This window comes from Coffea arabica, chromosome 4e, assembly GCF_036785885.1.
Source record: "Coffea arabica cultivar ET-39 chromosome 4e, Coffea Arabica ET-39 HiFi, whole genome shotgun sequence".
Classification (NCBI taxonomy): Eukaryota; Viridiplantae; Streptophyta; class Magnoliopsida; order Gentianales; family Rubiaceae; genus Coffea; species Coffea arabica.
This window is the reverse complement of record NC_092317.1, coordinates 48,736,769-48,754,064: the sequence shown is the minus strand read 5'-3', so window position 1 is coordinate 48,754,064 and position 17,296 is coordinate 48,736,769. Positions and strand designations below refer to the sequence as shown.

The 17,296-nt window shown below is 36.7% G+C and overlaps 1 protein-coding gene across 13 annotated transcripts; it reads right to left on the bottom strand.

The window, feature by feature from the left end:
* Positions 1-40: 40 nt before the first annotated feature.
* LOC140004195 (uncharacterized) lies at positions 41-15,388 on the bottom strand. 13 transcript variants are annotated; one of them, XM_072048083.1, is made up of 19 exons: positions 13,651-15,387; positions 13,051-13,131; positions 12,521-12,581; positions 11,717-12,170; positions 11,523-11,608; positions 10,787-10,941; positions 10,376-10,440; positions 10,054-10,248; positions 9,821-9,872; positions 7,564-7,779; positions 7,333-7,460; positions 6,395-6,460; positions 5,579-5,768; positions 5,347-5,406; positions 5,011-5,265; positions 2,608-2,866; positions 2,325-2,530; positions 2,099-2,149; positions 41-908 (listed from the first exon to the last, which is right to left on the bottom strand). In XM_072048083.1, exons 4-19 carry the CDS (start codon positions 11,965-11,967, stop codon positions 618-620), a joined length of 2,526 nt encoding a protein of 841 aa, XP_071904184.1. In that variant the 5' UTR covers positions 11,968-12,170; positions 12,521-12,581; positions 13,051-13,131; positions 13,651-15,387; the 3' UTR covers positions 41-617. The 13 variants fall into 13 exon arrangements, with proteins under 13 accessions (XP_071904184.1, XP_071904188.1, XP_071904183.1 ...); XM_072048087.1 differs by having other exon boundaries at positions 15,168-15,387; XM_072048082.1 differs by lacking the exon at positions 12,521-12,581.
* Between the last annotated feature and the right edge of the window lie 1,908 nt (positions 15,389-17,296).

The window sequence follows — 17,296 nt, the reverse complement described above, 5'->3', positions numbered from 1 at the left end:
CTTTTCATTGTTTGAGGAACTTACCTACTAAACCATCATATTAGCATTAAGAAACCTTCTTCTTTTTTGAGGATTCATTACACATGTGCATGATTTCTCTCGCTGCACAAAAGATACAACAATATCCTCATCATCAACTTCCCCGACACCCCATAAACTTCCTCAACCAATGTACAAACACACCCCTATGAAATTTATCACCTAAATCTGCTATTATAAAACATGTATACAGTAATAATTAACTAAAAAAGTACACAATCTACCTAACTAAATACTACTCTAAATACATAGGTACACCTTAAAGGGGTGGGGGTGGGAAAAAATGCAAAAAAAAAAAAAAGGGCTTTCAGCCAAAAGCGGAATTGCTTTCTCAGTGAACTGCCCATTTGTTACAGCAAAACATCATCCATCCACACACCTTCACTCAGCTGCATCCTTTAACATTCAGATTTAAGCTCCACTCCCAGGGGCAATGCCAAATCCAGAAACCATAAGTTGGCTGGCCTCCCTCCTCACTTCAAAAATTGGAGGTCACACAGCCATCAAAAGCTCTGGTTCTTTGTCTTTGGTTAAAATCACCTATACCACAAAAATGGGAGAAAAAAAAATTCCTTGAATCACCGGAAGAGTTCTGGGAATGACCACATAAGGAATCTGGCAAATATGTCTGACTCCAAGAATTCTATATGAGCTGCTCGTCCAATGATAGTATTCAAGCTCCTCCCATGCAAGGAGATATCAAAATTAACATCGCACCGCATGAATACTCTGGGTTCAGACAAGGGCGCACGTATCTGGTCCAAGCAATCATTAAGCATCTCCAGAAAAACTTTACCCTTCTTCGAGTTGTCCCCTGAAGATGCTTGACACATTTCAATTCTTGCAGAATGATATGGCACGTAACCATCCTGAGACAAGAAGCAATTCGCCACTGCCATCAGTAGTTTACATAACCGATCACAAAATTGGATAGACGAGCATCTAGCAAACTGTTTCTCACTTTCCTTATTGGGTCTATTAAGGGGATCATACACAAAACTGGAGCTCAAAAACCATCTAATGCATCAAAAAATTCATCCACGACAAACAGTTCTCCGCAGAGTAAATTAACCTCAACCCCAGCTATCCCTTATCATGCGGTGCTACAGTTAAAGAATTCGACTTCAGAACTAAAACTTGTTTTTTGATAAATACGAGTTAAAATAATATATAATTTTTACTCCAATAGTATCTAAAATTGGATATGGTGTAAACTAGTTTGGTATGATGGATGAATATGACACATGGCAAAGGCAAAAGTTGTGGATATGAGGGTTAACTGTAATGCAGATAAGCATAACATGTAAACCTGAAAAGCTAGCGGCAACATGTTAGTTCTGAAAAGTACAAAAAATAAAAAATATATATAAAAAAAAACTCATGAGATGGAGGAAAGAGATGGAGAGGTTGATGGAGGCGATTGCAGCCATAAAGTTGGCGAAATACAAGAGTTTAACATCTGCACCTATGAACACACGTGCAGCTATCATTTATTGGTTCTAACACATTCAGTGCCATTCAAAGAGTAAGGGATATTTACATTTGCTTGGTACTCAATACTATTAACTATGGCACAAGTCAGCGGCTTACAAGAGGAGCAACTCAAAAAAAGATGCGTGTTGGCATATTCTCTAAAGAATCCATAAGAAGTTTCATCCTAACATATTATGGTATTCTATAAGTTGGAACTAACCAACAAAAATAGATGTTTAACGATAACCTACAATGCAACCGTACAGCACCTGAGAAGGCTAACAAAAGGCATCCAAATATTCTTCACCATCTCAGTAAACAAAAAACCTTTCCATCACAACAGTCATTGTTCCCACAAGTGGTGGAAGAACATCATATCACCAGAGATTTAACTTTCTACACGTCTGATACACGGTGTCAAACTCAATAATTAAAATCATATGGAAGTTTTGCAGATCTGTCAGTGTTTTGCAGTGTTATGTCTATAAGGTTATAGAAAATAAAGAAGATGAAGTTGTTATAAACAACTAGCAGAAGAAAACCAGAACTCGCTACACGTGATAAATGTTTGAGGATTAAATAATACCTGCGGTGAAGATAAGAGAATAATGTTCCTGAAGTTCTCCAAGGTCTTTTGCTGAGAGAAGAGAAATAAACATAGAAGATATATATTCAGTGACAACAAACAAAGGTTTTTTCCAACCCATCAGAAAAGGAAAATATGAAGAAAATTTTCACTGGAAAAGGCTAAAGGAAAAAAGAGTCCAGAGGCAAAGAAAACTTCAGAGCATGCTGTCAATCAAAATCATTACCTTACAAAGTCCGTACAGAAAAGTATTTTGGAGATCTGGATCATCCGTGAAAGTAAGCTGATGAATGCATTGTGTGCCCTTGAGCTTCTTCAAGAGCCACAATCCAGAATTGAATAAAGAATTTGAGCTGTACAAATATCCTAGATGTGGACCAGAAACAGATACATAGGTATAAAGGAATCTGAGGTATGGTTCCATAACACTCTCTGCAAAAAGTAAAGCACAAAATCAGCATCCTTCCAAGTTGATCTTAGAATTGCATTTTTTGCCACAGCATTCGAACCTGTTAATGCAGTTCTCAAAATGATGTTCCCAATTGAATGTCCAACGAAGCTTAGCTTTATACTTCGTAAGCCTCCAGATCTAGAGACCTTATCCATCTTCTTCTTTATGAAAGAGACTACTTCTTGAGCTAGTCTCTGTCCCATTTCTCTAAAATCTCCAGATGTTTTCTCTTCATTAACCTCTGACATTAAAAATTCTACCTTAGGATCAATCAAAAGCCATTGATTACGAACTAGTCGCAAGTCCAGGTGATGCCCCTGCACATTTTTTAGCCCACATGCTAAAAGGTCAGCTCTAAATTTGGAAGAAAACCTAATAGATAACATTTATAAGACAGTCCCATTCCTTTCTTCCCGGCATATTTTGTTACACAATTTGGTAGTTGATTTAGCTGTACAAAATAATATGGATATCATACTCATAATCCAACAGAAAAGGAATTTATTCAGGAAGCTAATAGACCACTATTTCGTATTTGCGATTTATAAAATTTTCAGTGAGCACACCAGCCAAGACACACGTTTGCGAGCGCAATGCACAGAAATAATGCTCAAGAACTTTGGCGAAAGGTTATCAAAGGCTTCACAAGTTGATATGATGAAAGTCACCAAATTGGATCTTTCTGGCTACAACTTTCACTTAAGTTAAAATGAGAAAGGATTCAAAAGCAGACTAATTGCAGGTAACAAGAATAAAAGATCATATTCTGTTATTTTAGCCAAAAAATAAAAATCAGACAAACAATTGTTCTCCCTAATCTAATGTACTGGAATATGCACAAAAGGAGAAAAGAAAATGGCGTATATTCAGTAAACCAATATTAGGGGTTTGTTAAAATCTCATTAAGATACCCAGAAAAGCACATGGAAACCTTTTAACTTTTAGAACAAAAACGTGATGAATATTGTTGTATAAGAACATTTGGGGTTGGGCATTATTTGAAGAAGATGATTTTATTAAGGGATAATTTCAGAAACCTCCCTTGAAGTTTTTGACAATTTCACCTAGTTCCCTTGAGATTTTAAAACTTAGACATAACTCGCTTGAGTTTACCATTTTGGTAACAAAAACTAGTCAATGGTCAAAATTTTGATGAATAACCCAAAACGCCCTCATGAAATTGTCAAATTCATTTTACCTTCTTATAAAATTCTTTAAAAAATTATGGAATATGCACAAAATCTCAAACCCACTTTCAATGCTCATCTATACAATTTTAAACCTTTCTTATTCATACATTTCAAATTCGTACCATTATCAGCATGACCACCACCGCCATCAGCCCCTAAATTCTAAAACCTCAATCTAAGTTACAAATTGAAAAAAAAAAAAAAAAAATCAGCACTGTTAAACTCAAAAAATTTCGCCAACTGTATTAATATAACATCCTATCCCTCAAACGTTGGAGTACCAACACATGTTCTGTCCTTTTTAAACCTCCAGCTTACATCTTCTATTCATCTTCATATCCTCCAAGCAAAGTTAAAATTAATTTGTAATATGTTAGAGTTGTGTTTAGGACATAATTAGTTATTCCATGAGTGAATCTTTTTTTCCATTAAATGTTTAATTGTGTGGTGCATTCCTATGCACAAGCTTAGGAGTTGTTTAATTGCATGAAAATATTAATATATTAAGGTTATTATGGTCATTTTATAGGGCCAAGGGAGGTAAGTGTAATATTGAAAACCTCAAGGGTACTAGGCAAAATTGTCAGAAACCTCAAGGGAGGTTTCTGAAATTATCCCTTTTATTAATCAGGGTAAACGTTGTAAATATGGATTAACATGTCCTACACAGTTGGTTTTAAATGTGGCTTGGATGCATGCCAAATGTGCTAAAAGAGAATTTAAAGTTTGAATGGAGGTTATCTGTCATGTACCCAGACTGCCAGTGCGAAGAAATTTTAAAATGAAGGTGTAGCAAAAATTAACCCTTTACAAAATATGTGCTTAAAATCTTTCTCAAACTATTTCTTCCGTGTCCGAACCACTTTAGATCAGAGCAACCACAGAAGTCAATAAAAGATTTGAAATAACACTGCAGGCAGATCTGTTCTCATCCATCATCAATCTCCCCAATATTAAGGCAATCTTATTCAAGGTATGTTGATTTTAGTCTCTCTTTTTCTTAAATCGTGCAACCATATAAAGCACACAGGTTCTCAGTTTTGTCTTAATACAATGTAGTTACACATATATGTAAGACCATGGATGCAACAGCTGTGCATCACATGGAAATGAGGTAAAAGCACAATAAAACTAAAATTATTCTCAATTAAGAAATAGTAGCAAAGCAAGAGAGCTCAAGTAGCTACAGTAGCATTGTCATGTAGGAAGAAAATATTAAAAATGTCTGCTGAAACTTTTGAAGGTCTACAGCTCAAAGAGAAGGATAATACCTGAAACCCATGGACAAAGACAACTATTTTCAAAACACGACCACTTTGCCGGGAGCTCACACCAGATAATTTGTCCATCGCTTTGGATCCAACTTCTGAAAGTGGGCTAACTTTGTTCTTCTGATCCGCACGGCTGAAGTATGAATTTCCACTGGTTGAACGTAATGGTGCATTTACAGTGCGCTCTACAAGCATGATTGGAATCCGTGATGGATCTCCAAATATATGCAGGTCTTGAATGGATCTACTATTGATCTACAAAGAAGCAATGCAAGTTCAGATGTCCATGCAAATGAACATAGACCAGCAAACCAGAAATATTATAGAGTGACCCACTCTCATTTGGGCAATACTTCGTCTATGAAGCTCAGCTCGCATAGCTGCAGTTTGGGCTGGCTGCAGAAAGCACAATGAAAATTTTCACTGGACCCTGCCAATGCTTTGTCACAATAAACGAAGAAAAAAACACAACAATATTATGTAGAACACTAACTGCAGTCCCCAGTTAAGGAGAACTATACAAGTACTAGAATAAAACAGTAGAAGACACAAGTGTTGAGAAAATTACATCCTCAGAAATTTTCCGCAAAACAGGTGCTCTCCCATGAAAACCATGGTAGGACGAGTCATCAACAGCACTACTTATATATTGATGAGGCATCTCAACCTTAGAGTGAACCATCCATATTGACCATTCCGCTCTCCGATCAATAGCCCATTGATCTTGTAAATGTTCAAGAATCTTTATTTTGTTAGCCCTGGTCAGAAGCAAAAGAAAGTCTTAGAAGTTAATGTATGCAGCAGCAAGCACAGAAAAATAGTCAGTGCATTTCATAAATGTAAAACACAAAAAGCTACTCACAATGAAAAAGCAAAAGACACATAAACTCTCTAGTACAAATGGTTTGTCGTTCATTTTTCATCCAGTTAACGTCATTCCACCAATAAATGCAGAAATCAACAGAATACTCAGCTTTGTGTTGAGTTAGGGATCCCTTTTTCTGTTTTTAGGTCTTGATTCTGTATATTCTAATAGGACTTGTATAGCATACTTGTCTGATAGGATGATGGTTTAACTTCTGATACATCATCAGAGATAAAAATATATCCCTGAGTCTCAGAACACAAACTTCAAAATGGCCGCATACAGAAAGTGGTCTAACAAAGATCACACTAAGATGGCTGAAGGGAAAGGGACTAAAAAACCTGACGTTCTTTCTTCTTTTTTTTTTTGGAGGCGTATAATCAAATTTTATTAATATAAGCAGAATTTTGGCCAGATTCTTGAGGATTAACCCAGTAATATAAGAATTCTTATCCATTAACCAGCATTTAAAAGCATCAGTAAATCAACTCAAAGACACTGACTAAAACCCCACTCTACCAGAAGTTCCCAATTGGTTCTATTCCGTTGAACTCCTCCCCATGAATTAACCATGTCTGTGCCTTCCTGTACAATAGGATGCACAATATCAAGCATAAACATTCCTCTCTTTAGAAACAAGCATAATTTTCTGGTAAATGAAGCAGTATAATACTTCAGTCTACAGAACTTTGTTGATACCTCTATTTTCACTTGGTTAAGATTTCTTACTTATATTTTATTTTAATTACCTGGGAGCACAAGAATCCTAGTAATTGTAGAAAACAATATTAGGCATTTATAAGTATGGCTGTTCTACTTGTTTAGTGTTTTTATTTGACTATTAACTTAGCAAAGACCCCTCAATATGTGCTAGATCCACCCTTCGGCTTGCATCAATTGTTATGCCACAGACAACCAGTAATATAGTTGCCTAGGAAGCAGCTTATGTTGGTGAGCTTGAGTTGATACACAGACAAAATTTTGAGTTTTTAAAAACCACGGAAGCTGAGGATAAAAAGCATGGCCATCAAAAAGACTTGGACATAGTAACATGTAGTTTTGACTGCAGTACTTAAAGTTCCCCAATTAGCCAAACTTAAAAACAAGTTAACTGAACCAAGCTCAACAGCTTCAGCCCCTTGAAATTCCATAAACTTTTCAGCCTTGCAACTTTGTGCCACAGCCTATTTCTGGGCTCAAACTTAAAGATCCTGCATCAACATCCCAATGCATTATCCACTTTCCTTTTTTTCCAAAAAATGCATAATAAACATGTCTCTGCTCTTACTTGCGCTGAAAATATCATTACCAAACAGGTAGATAGTCTATAAGATTGTCTTTCCCAAAGTTTCAGTAAAATGAACCTTACATAGTTGTAGAAAAGAAGCTTTATCTTTACAGCCTAGAGAATTGCAGAAACATGTGATTGATTTAAGAATATAACACAAATGACAAACCTGTGAAACTTCGAAAACGTACTCCACAAGTGAAATGTTTGATTCCCAAGTAAGTGAAATGAGCAGAGTAATTCATCATTAGATAACGAATCCAGAGTTCTAAAACTTTGAGTGTCAATGTTTCCTTTCTGAAAGACACAAGAAAAAAAAAAAGCATTGAATCATCAAATTAAACTATCAAAGTGAACAACAAATCGACGAGTACTTCAAAGGAACAAATTGAGAATGGACCTGAAAGCCATTATTGTATTCGCTCGACTCTTTTCCTGAAACAACAAGATCAGTATTTTCCTCATCCCTGCTTGCAAAGCATCCCAAAAACTCATTATCATCAAGCTTAGAAGTAAAATCAGGAATATCAACTGTTTGATTAATAGCCTTGCTGAGATTTTGTAATTCTTCAATGAGCAGATCACGAGCAGTTACAAATGCCTTAATAAGCAATACCTGTTTCAAGAACATGGACAGCAATAGAAAGATTCTAGGTCAGAACCAGTACAAGCTGAAGGCAATTTCAAGTAAACTTCAATTAGGAAAACCACTTGACCAAAAGATTTTTTCTATTAACTACACATCCAAGGAGAAACAATCTATTTCAAAGCACAATTAAAGAAACGTGTGTTACAGGAATTTGAAACTCTCAGAAATTATCACTAGGATATTTCTTATCCGCCTATATATGCAGAGCTTGTAGAATGGGAATTATTAGCTTTGACATCTCAATATGGTGGTACTAATACTGATGATGCAGAAGCATTTTGACTTGCTTTTCCAAACAACCAAAACAGCATTGAGTATTTCAATGCTTTTCAGGTGGTAATTTATTTAGGTTGGGATACCTTTTTGAAGCCAGCTTATTCCACGAAGCAAAGGAACTCCTTAGAATCAAAATATGGCATGAGGTTGGTAGGTTCTTAATATCGATCTTATTCAACTTATTTACTAGAAATACTTTTCAAGATAAATAAAAAACTGAACAATACCCCCTCAACTGGCTTATTATAGCTATTTACCACTATGAACAATGCCAACAATAAGTTTCCTTTCTATTTGCCTCCCACAATTTTTTCACATACTAAGTTACATTCACAAAGCCTTCTGAACTATCACCTTAGTTGCAGTTTACCCTCAAAAAGTAGATATCCACTTGACCCTGACAGATGTTTTTAGCAAGTTTTCTAAGCAAATTAACAGTCAAATCCAATTTTTTTTATTTTATTCGATTTAAAATTTCCAATGAGTCTTCTATATTGAGTTCAAATATCTTCAGTTCAGTTTTCATATCAATGAATTTTCCTTTTTATGAGGTCATCGTCTTCTATATTGAGTTCAAATATCTTCAGTTCAGTTTTCATATCAATGAATTTTCCTTTTTATGAGGTCATCTTTAATTCAGTTCTCCACATATCGCCAAATTTTCCTTTTTCTGAGTTCTTTCTGTGTAAACAGCCTTTATTCAAGGTTTTTCACAGTTTTTCCTAAAAACTATTCTGTGGCCATCGACCAAAGCTTTAATTTATCATTCCACACCAGCATGCATCATTAATCATGTTTTAAAAGTACTTTCTAAGTTATAATATCCCATTTCTAGTTTCCTTTACAGATATACTAGTGACTCAAAGTATTATTTTGCCACGTGCAGCAAACTCACGCGAATTCTTGATCCAAACAGGTTTAGTCTCCATGCTTCAGAAATCTGTTTTCATACCAAATCAGAGTTAATAACTAGCACCTTGATATAACAAGTGCTCAAACCTTGAGGGTGCTACACCAATTACTGAATTCTTCAATCCCGAATACACTTCGTCGTTAAACAAACATTTCCAGATAAATGAGAACCTGTACTTATTCCACTAGTTGCATACACCTAGGTTGTAGTTTCAATGCAAACCCCCCATAAAGATGATACTTAAGCAACCATAGTATCACAGTGTGCCATTGGTAACTTAAAACCTTAGACCTAGCAGCTAGCAGAGAAACCTAGATTTTTAAGCCCATTAAACACATGTCGCCCATTGGATATGCAACATAACACTCTGTCTACCAATCTTCTGTTGCATGTATCATGAAATTTGCCTTACTGGGTTGGAGGGGCAATTTTTCCCGATATTGACAACTGTAATAGGTACGATTCTCACTATAGGCACAACTCAGATGTTACTTATTAGAGGCCTAATACTAGCGCAATAGGCTTGTTAAGTAGCTATAGAAACCAGGTACAGAAACATGCATAACTCCCTTGCCTCAGTGATCTAACTCAAGTATCCATGCAGAAAAAGCTGAACCATAAGTTTTAAAAGGAAACTTTCAAGGTATGCCAGGTAGTCCTCTTAAATCTATGTCTTGAATGCAAAAGACAGAGCTGGTTGATAGGATTAAGACCAGATACAAATATATGAGTCTAAGCAGTAGCCAAGAACAATTGAAGCCAAAAGACAGACGAGAATAAAAATCAAATGAAATCTGAAGTTCCAGGAACAACACATACTTGCTTTGAGGTATCATTCTTTTCGCCAGCAACTTCACGACCTAGAGAACCACTGAAAAAGGAAACAATCATGTTTACTTATCTAAATTAATCTCTAACATATAGCAATTTGTGGGAATACAAAGCCAAATGCACCGAAGTACCTCTAAAAAAAAGTTAAGTTTTGGCTAGATTGTCAAAATTGTAGGTTGTCACTACTTATCAGGTTCAAGAAAAAGGAATAAGCAACAAACCTGGGTACCTGCAGTGAGGAGGGCAAAAGGCCACCTTTTAGAAGGCTGATGTGTACGGTGATATCAACTAGAACTGAATGAAAGGCATCAAAGTGAACAGGGCAATATGTGTGTAGCCCCAGAAGAGATTTGGGAGGAAGACGAAATTCATGAACAGCAGCAGGGCATGCATCCAATGAAGCTAGCAAATTAGAGCTGCAAATAGTACCTAAGCATCAGTGGCTTAAAGAGATGTCTAGTTTTTACTCACAGAAGAATGCAAAGTATAATTACAACTGTCCTTATGCAATACATAACTCAAAGAACATATCTTTTAACTAACCTGCCCTCCAACACTGGAGCATACATGAGCTCAAACTTCAATAAAACAGCTGATGTGGATACACCCTAGTAATGGCAAAGTAACAGTAAGTTGCGAATGTTTGAGAACAGATAAAAATAGGACACTCAAATTCTCTGCAGGTACTACTTCGAATCAGAATGTGCTAAGACTTATCTTCCTAACCAGGTGGGAGTTCATCTCTCTTCAAAAATTCTAAAAGTTGCCTCCTTGGTCTGATATGACCCAGCCATACATAATTGATTATGTTTGCCGTGAGTCAAGGCAACACCTCATTGCTCATTCATTTACATTGAAAGTAGTGATCACTTCTTTCCAAAATTTATAAGCTTTTGTACAGCTACTAGAAATAGACATAACAGACAAGACGGCAGCGGACAGAGAGACTTCTACCTCATGTTTACTGAGAGGTAACGTGAAAGCAACCATCATTGACAAAAAAACATCCTGCCTGGCATATCTAATTCGAAAAGGCTGAGTTGAAAAGCTATGGTCTGTGTCATTGATTCTCCATATTCCACATATGTCATCACAACCCATATCAGGAGCTGCATTCAACAAAGATACAAACTACTAATACTCCTTTGTTGACATATGTTAAACCAAAGTCATGTGTACAGAACAAGAAGGCCAATATCAACTTCTCCATTTGCACATAGCTAGGGATCTTTCAAGTACATAATTGGACAATTTCAAGGGTAACTGGTCATGCATTGAATAGTGTGTTGGAGTATAGAGAGAGAAGGACAAAAACTATAGCTCAAGACTCTACCCTCTTATAATATACGAGGATAAAATTTGCGAAAGGATAATTTGAGCTTTCAATGGAACAAAAGTGAACGCAAATGAGTTTCATAAAATTTCTAAACATAATGAAAGAAATTTTAGATAACATCTTTCGTGGAATTCCACATTACTAACCAAAATATCGCTGTGAAGACAAATTCTACACCGGCCTTCAACCAAATTAGCAATTTAGCAAATCTTATTAAATTAGCAGACTCAACAAGCTAGATACACTGATCATGCAATACCACAAGTAGCGATTTAGAAAATCCTCATCATTGACCTAAACACAAAAATGAATCAGCTTTAGTCAATAAATCTGCTCATTGGGAAAAAAAAAAACCTTCATATTGAACAACTCTTGATGGAGTTCCCAATGAGCTGTACTCATCATCCTCCCACCTCATTGTTATTTTGATCTGATACCACCTATGTATAGTGCCAGAAAAAGATGAATGAGTTAAAAGTTTAAAATCGAATTATAAAATTTGGTTCATACATCACAGGAAAGAAGCTCCAGTCAAGATATTATAGTACCCTTGCTGGAATAAATCAAGGTTGTGAAACCGGTGAATGTAAATGGCAATCTCATGGACAGCCTCCAGCATTGGTTGTTCAGATTCTTTAGCTTTAGGGTCCAGGGAGCTGGGGTCAAGCAATTGTGTCTGTTTCTGTTGAGACGGGGTTAACAGAGGCAAGGGTCTCACATCAGTAATATGTAGTTTCTTAGGCGCTGATTTGTTCAGACCAGTTATGACCCATCTGAGACGTCGTAATATAGCTGACATTTACAATAGTTTATTCCAATTCCAGAAACTAGCATCCCGCCAACTCCTCTTTCCCCAATCAAGATTGTATTATCATTAGCTGCTGGTAATGGGTAAATGAGATTACACCCTCAGATTCTGTAGTAAATCTGATCGATTTGTAAAATTCTGGTTTGAATGAAATAGATATAGCCAAAGAGGAAGAGAGTTTCACCAAGAGATCTCTGCATCACCAAAGGTCCACTGGTCAAGCACTTCGTAGAAACAAACAAATTAAGCTCGGATAGATGTATAGAGTATACAAATGAATTAATTGACTTTACCAGATAGACTTGCAGTTTATTTGTTAATTGGACATATGAAAATGAAGTTCTCACCCACTCTGTCTCTTTTGTCAAAATAAAAATTAAAAAAGAAGCAATGGTATCACTGCTCCCATTGGAGCATATGCCTCCTATCTTAGACCATCAACAACATTACTTTTCATCCAAGAAGTGTCAAGAACATGAAATCATAACTAAAATTATGTTCCTCGAAGCACATTCGTAATGCAGTTAAAGACTTAAAGGCCTACTAAGAAAGAGGAGCTCGTGCGAATTCCATCCTTTCCCTGGGAAAGCTTTCCATATCAAAACCTGAGAAAATGATGAAAAGTCTTTTTTAACTTGCATGCTATCAACAAATGGGACCCCTAAGACATAGAAAACGCATATCTGTCACATCCAAGCCACGCCTTTATAGCACTACTCATCTAGGTATCTCCTGATTGGACCCAACTAAGCTAAGTAAAGCACTAGATCACAATTTTTCAACACATTCTCTACCAACTAAAAGGTGGGTCTTGGGGCACCATAGTTTCCGCAGACTCTGTACTCCTAAAATCTACACACAAAGGGTGTAATGACTGCCCCACTGTCTGAAGGTCGAAGGAATCACTTTCTGGTACTGGTATTGGACAAGCTCTCAGGGGAAAATCTAGTTCTTATTTCTGCCCTTCTTCCCCATGATGACTAGCAACAGGCAAATCAAAACTTTCACTTTGGATTTCGGACTCACAGATGGGAATGAATGGACTAACCCAAAAAAATAAAAAAGGCATAATACCTTAAAACCTCTGAACAGAAAAAGGGGATTGGAGAATCAGGGTGTGGGGCAAAAGAAGCTCAGCAACAAGACAGGTAAGACCTGATTAAGCAACACAACAAATTCTCACAGTCAATATGCACTGATTTCAAACAAGAAGACCAACAAAACTAAAATGAAGGTAATACAGTATACCAGGCCTTTGAAAAAAAAATAAATAAATAAAGTAATTGCTTAAAGAGGCAGGAAACTAAAAGCTCCAGAATTTGACAATTTCTTGCATGAATGGAATTTGGAAAAGATCATCAGTTTCACTGTTTCTCTTCTAGGTTTAATTTGGGAAAACTAATAATACAAATCCACCACAAAGAAGAAATCGATAACAGAAATTAAGAAAGAGAAACATAGGGAGCTCATTATCATCACAGAGCGATTAGAGACGAAGTGCTTTTAGCAAAAAATGCAGAACCCGCAACTTATGAGACAGAGATAGAGAATACAGCACCAAGAGCTTGACTAAACCTTAATCCCCGCATAAGCTCATACATAAATCCTTTTCATTTATGCAAAACAGAAACAGAGTGTGATCCAGGAAGAGATTTGCAGAATAGTAGAAAATACCTAGGCTTGTGTTGTGTCAGAAAATAGAGGGCTTGGGCTTGAAATGGTAGTCCAACAGTGGCGGCAACGTCATCAGAAGTGGTGGTTTTAGCGGTGGCTTGCGGCGGTGACGAGGCAGAATTATGATTTGTATGGGGTCGGGTTGGGGTGAGGGGTGGGGGCGGGGACAAGAAAAATGGGAATAAACATAAAAGACAGGAAGACTTTCTATTTGTCGTCCTTGGGAGTAGGGATGTAATCGAGCCGAGTCGAGCTCGAGTATCGCCATACTCGAGCTCGACTCGACTCATATACACAGAAGCTCGAGCTCGACTCGAGCTCGATCGAGTCTAAAAAATGGATACTCGAAGCTCGACTCGAAGAATTTCCTTTAGGCTCGAGACTCGACTCGATAAGGCTCGACATTTAGTCAAGCCTTATCGAGTCAAGTCTTATCAAGCTTTTTGACTCGATTTGACCAAAAAATGAGTTCAAAGGTGGCGTTTTGGGAAGATTCAAAGGCAAGCTGGATTGCTTGACATGGAACTTTCAAATTCAGCAATTACCCACCAACGGTAGGTGCCCACAAGAGCAGCAAAAAATGGATGATTCTAATTCTTCGGATCATAGTTCCTAAGTGTGCTGCAAAAGTACCCAAACTAACCAAAATTCCCCACAAAATTCCAAAACTCAGCAAAACATGAGCTGAGCCACCAAATTGAGAGACAAACAATTATCTCAAACAGCCACAATATCCCAACTACCACAAGCTCAATTCAGAAACCAATGCCAAGATCTATCCAGAAATTCCTTTTCCCCACAAATATCACTAATTACTAACTAAAGAAAGCTGCTTTAAACAAGAACATGTCAGAAAAATATGTTCCTGGTTCAGAAATGGACCATAGTCCAGCAGAATTACAAGTGTTTGAACAGGATATAGAAGAATGAAGTTGAAAACTCTTGTCACTAACCTGACCCAGCAAAGATGACCTCAATACCACCATTAAAATGGCGATGCTTTCTTGTGTTTAATAATACATGATGATAACGATGCTCAAACCTAAAGCTAAAGGAGTTGGTGGAATGTAGAAATTTTACAAGGAATATTTGGACTTTTTCAAGGGGTAAGTGAGTGAGATGAGATCTTTGGCCGGTGACATATGCTGCAGAATTATCAAGGAACAGGTCGAACTGGTGCAATTTGCATGGCGCAGTTTGATTAATCATTAATCCTTCCTCCTCAGATGTCTTTTGTCTCAGTATTAAAGGGAAAAATTGCTGCTGTTTATTTAAGGATTCAAAAGCAATTATCTCCAAAATGTGGTGACATCCAAGCTTAATTAAATTTTAATTGAGAGAAAAAGAAAAAACAGATGATTTTGGACCCCAGCTTCTGGAAAAAAATAAAAATAAAAAATTCGATGATTCACGTATCCATCCTATAGACAAACTCAAACGTCACGCAACAGAGCTGTTTTTGGTCCAGACCCAAACCAGGAGCAGAGCGAGTAACATTAGAGCAGAGGCAGACATACCAGAATCTGGTTACCAGATGCGATGGCGATGGCGATGGAGTCTCACAGATGCGGCGATGGCGATGGCGATGGCGATGGAGTCTCACAGATGCGGCGATGGCGATGGCGATGGCGATGGCGATGGCGATGGACTCTCACAGTCAGTGGTTGCCGGCTGGTAAAGTGAATTTTTTGGCGAGGCTTTCTTCGAGCAGAGAAGAAAGTCGAACAGAGAAGGAAGAAAGTCTTTTCTTCCTTTTTTTTTAGACATTTTTTCTTTTTAGTGTGTAATTACTTTTTTGCCATTATAGGATTTTATTATAAAGAAGGGTATATTGTAAATTCCATATAACTTATACCCATAACGGTCATTTTATAATTATAATAAATATATATTATTTAAATTATAAATTTTTTTATTTAAATAACTCCGGCTCGTCGAGCTACTCGACGAGCCTCAAGCCGGAAAAACATGACTCGAAACTCGACTCGATTTGTAATCGAGCTACTCGAAACTCGACTCGAACTCGGGTTGACCGAGTTCGAGTCGAGTTGTTGACGAGTAGCTCGGCTCGCGTACATCCCTACTTGGGAGCACGTGTAGCTCGGCTCGCGTACATCCCTACTTGGGAGCACGTGCCCGTGGACACCTGTTCGGCCATGGGGATCGGGGACAATCAAATTGTCGGACATACCCAGCATGGCCCATCCGGCCCACTAAAGTTGGAGCTCAGCCTTGTGTTAAATGGACTTGATTGAATTTGGATCTAAAGATTGGGCCTGATTTTAAAGTGGGCCCAGTTTGGGGATTGGCAACTTTAGTTCGAATCATTCACGTGTAATTAGAAGTGTAAACGAGATTAAACAAGTTTATTTGTCGAATCGAACTCGTGCAAGGTTTTATTCAAAGTCTAACTTTAGGGCACTTGTTAAGACGCCAAACGTATATACCTAACTTACCATGTCATTGCACGCATTTACAATCCACCCTCTATATTTAGACATTTTTCTAATAATTTCAATCTTGTCAAAATTATAACCAGTGCTCGGTTAGCAAACCTTAATATATTTATATATTTATTCTTTACAATAGTAACATGTTTCGTATTTGTTTGTCTGTCTAGATCCCAGGCATTATGTAAGTATGGCCAAATATATTTTGAATGAAAACAAAAGATGTTTGGTAAAAATAACATTTGGCTACAATTATTATTGGTAATGTGAAATGTATAGTAAAGCACAAGCAAGAAAATCCACCAATATCACAATGACAAATCAAGGATTGCAATTATAAATTATTTGCAAGTTGGTTCCTGAGAGTAATTATACCAATATCAAAAAGGAAAAATTTCAAAAGGTATAATCACTAAATTCTAAACAAATAACCAACAACAATCAAGAAGGAAGAAATTCGAAAAGACTGAGTAAAAAACCCTAAACATCAATAGGTCACAAAATCAATTCGTAGAAATTCAAAATATAAATAGATATTATGTGAAAAAAGGTTTACAGAGCTTAGTTAGTGAAGATTTTTGTCGGCATTTGACTCTAGTGTTTGTAATGTTGAAATGTATCAATGAGCTCTTCTCCTTCTTTGTATTATTTTACTTGACATTTTGGTTATCCTTGTTAGGGGATAAATTTGAGCTATGGAGATTATGATTGATTATGGAATCGGATACCAGCAAATAGTTTTAGTTGGCAAAATTGAAGAGTCAATAGTGCTTATAATGCTGATTAATGGTAGTTGCAATGATTCTAGAATTATAGTGGTGGTAGTCTTGAAGAACTGAAACCACAGCAGGATGAATCAACTTGGTAGAGATGAAGAGAAATGATGAATGAAAAGACATGAAACCCACTGCTAGGGCTGCAAACGAATCGAGCCGCTCGCGAGCCGCTCGAGTCGAGCTCGAACTCGAGCTCAGAATATTAAGCTCGTAAGCTCGCGAGCCGGCTCGCGAGCTTGAGTATATATATATATATATTTTTTATTTTTTTTATTTAATAATAAAATTACGTATATTATATATTTTTTATTTTTTATTTTCATAGTAAAATTACGTATATATCCTTAATATTTTATTATTTATTAAGAAAAAATATTATTTTATTTATTTTTTAAAAAATAAAATAATTATTTTTTATTT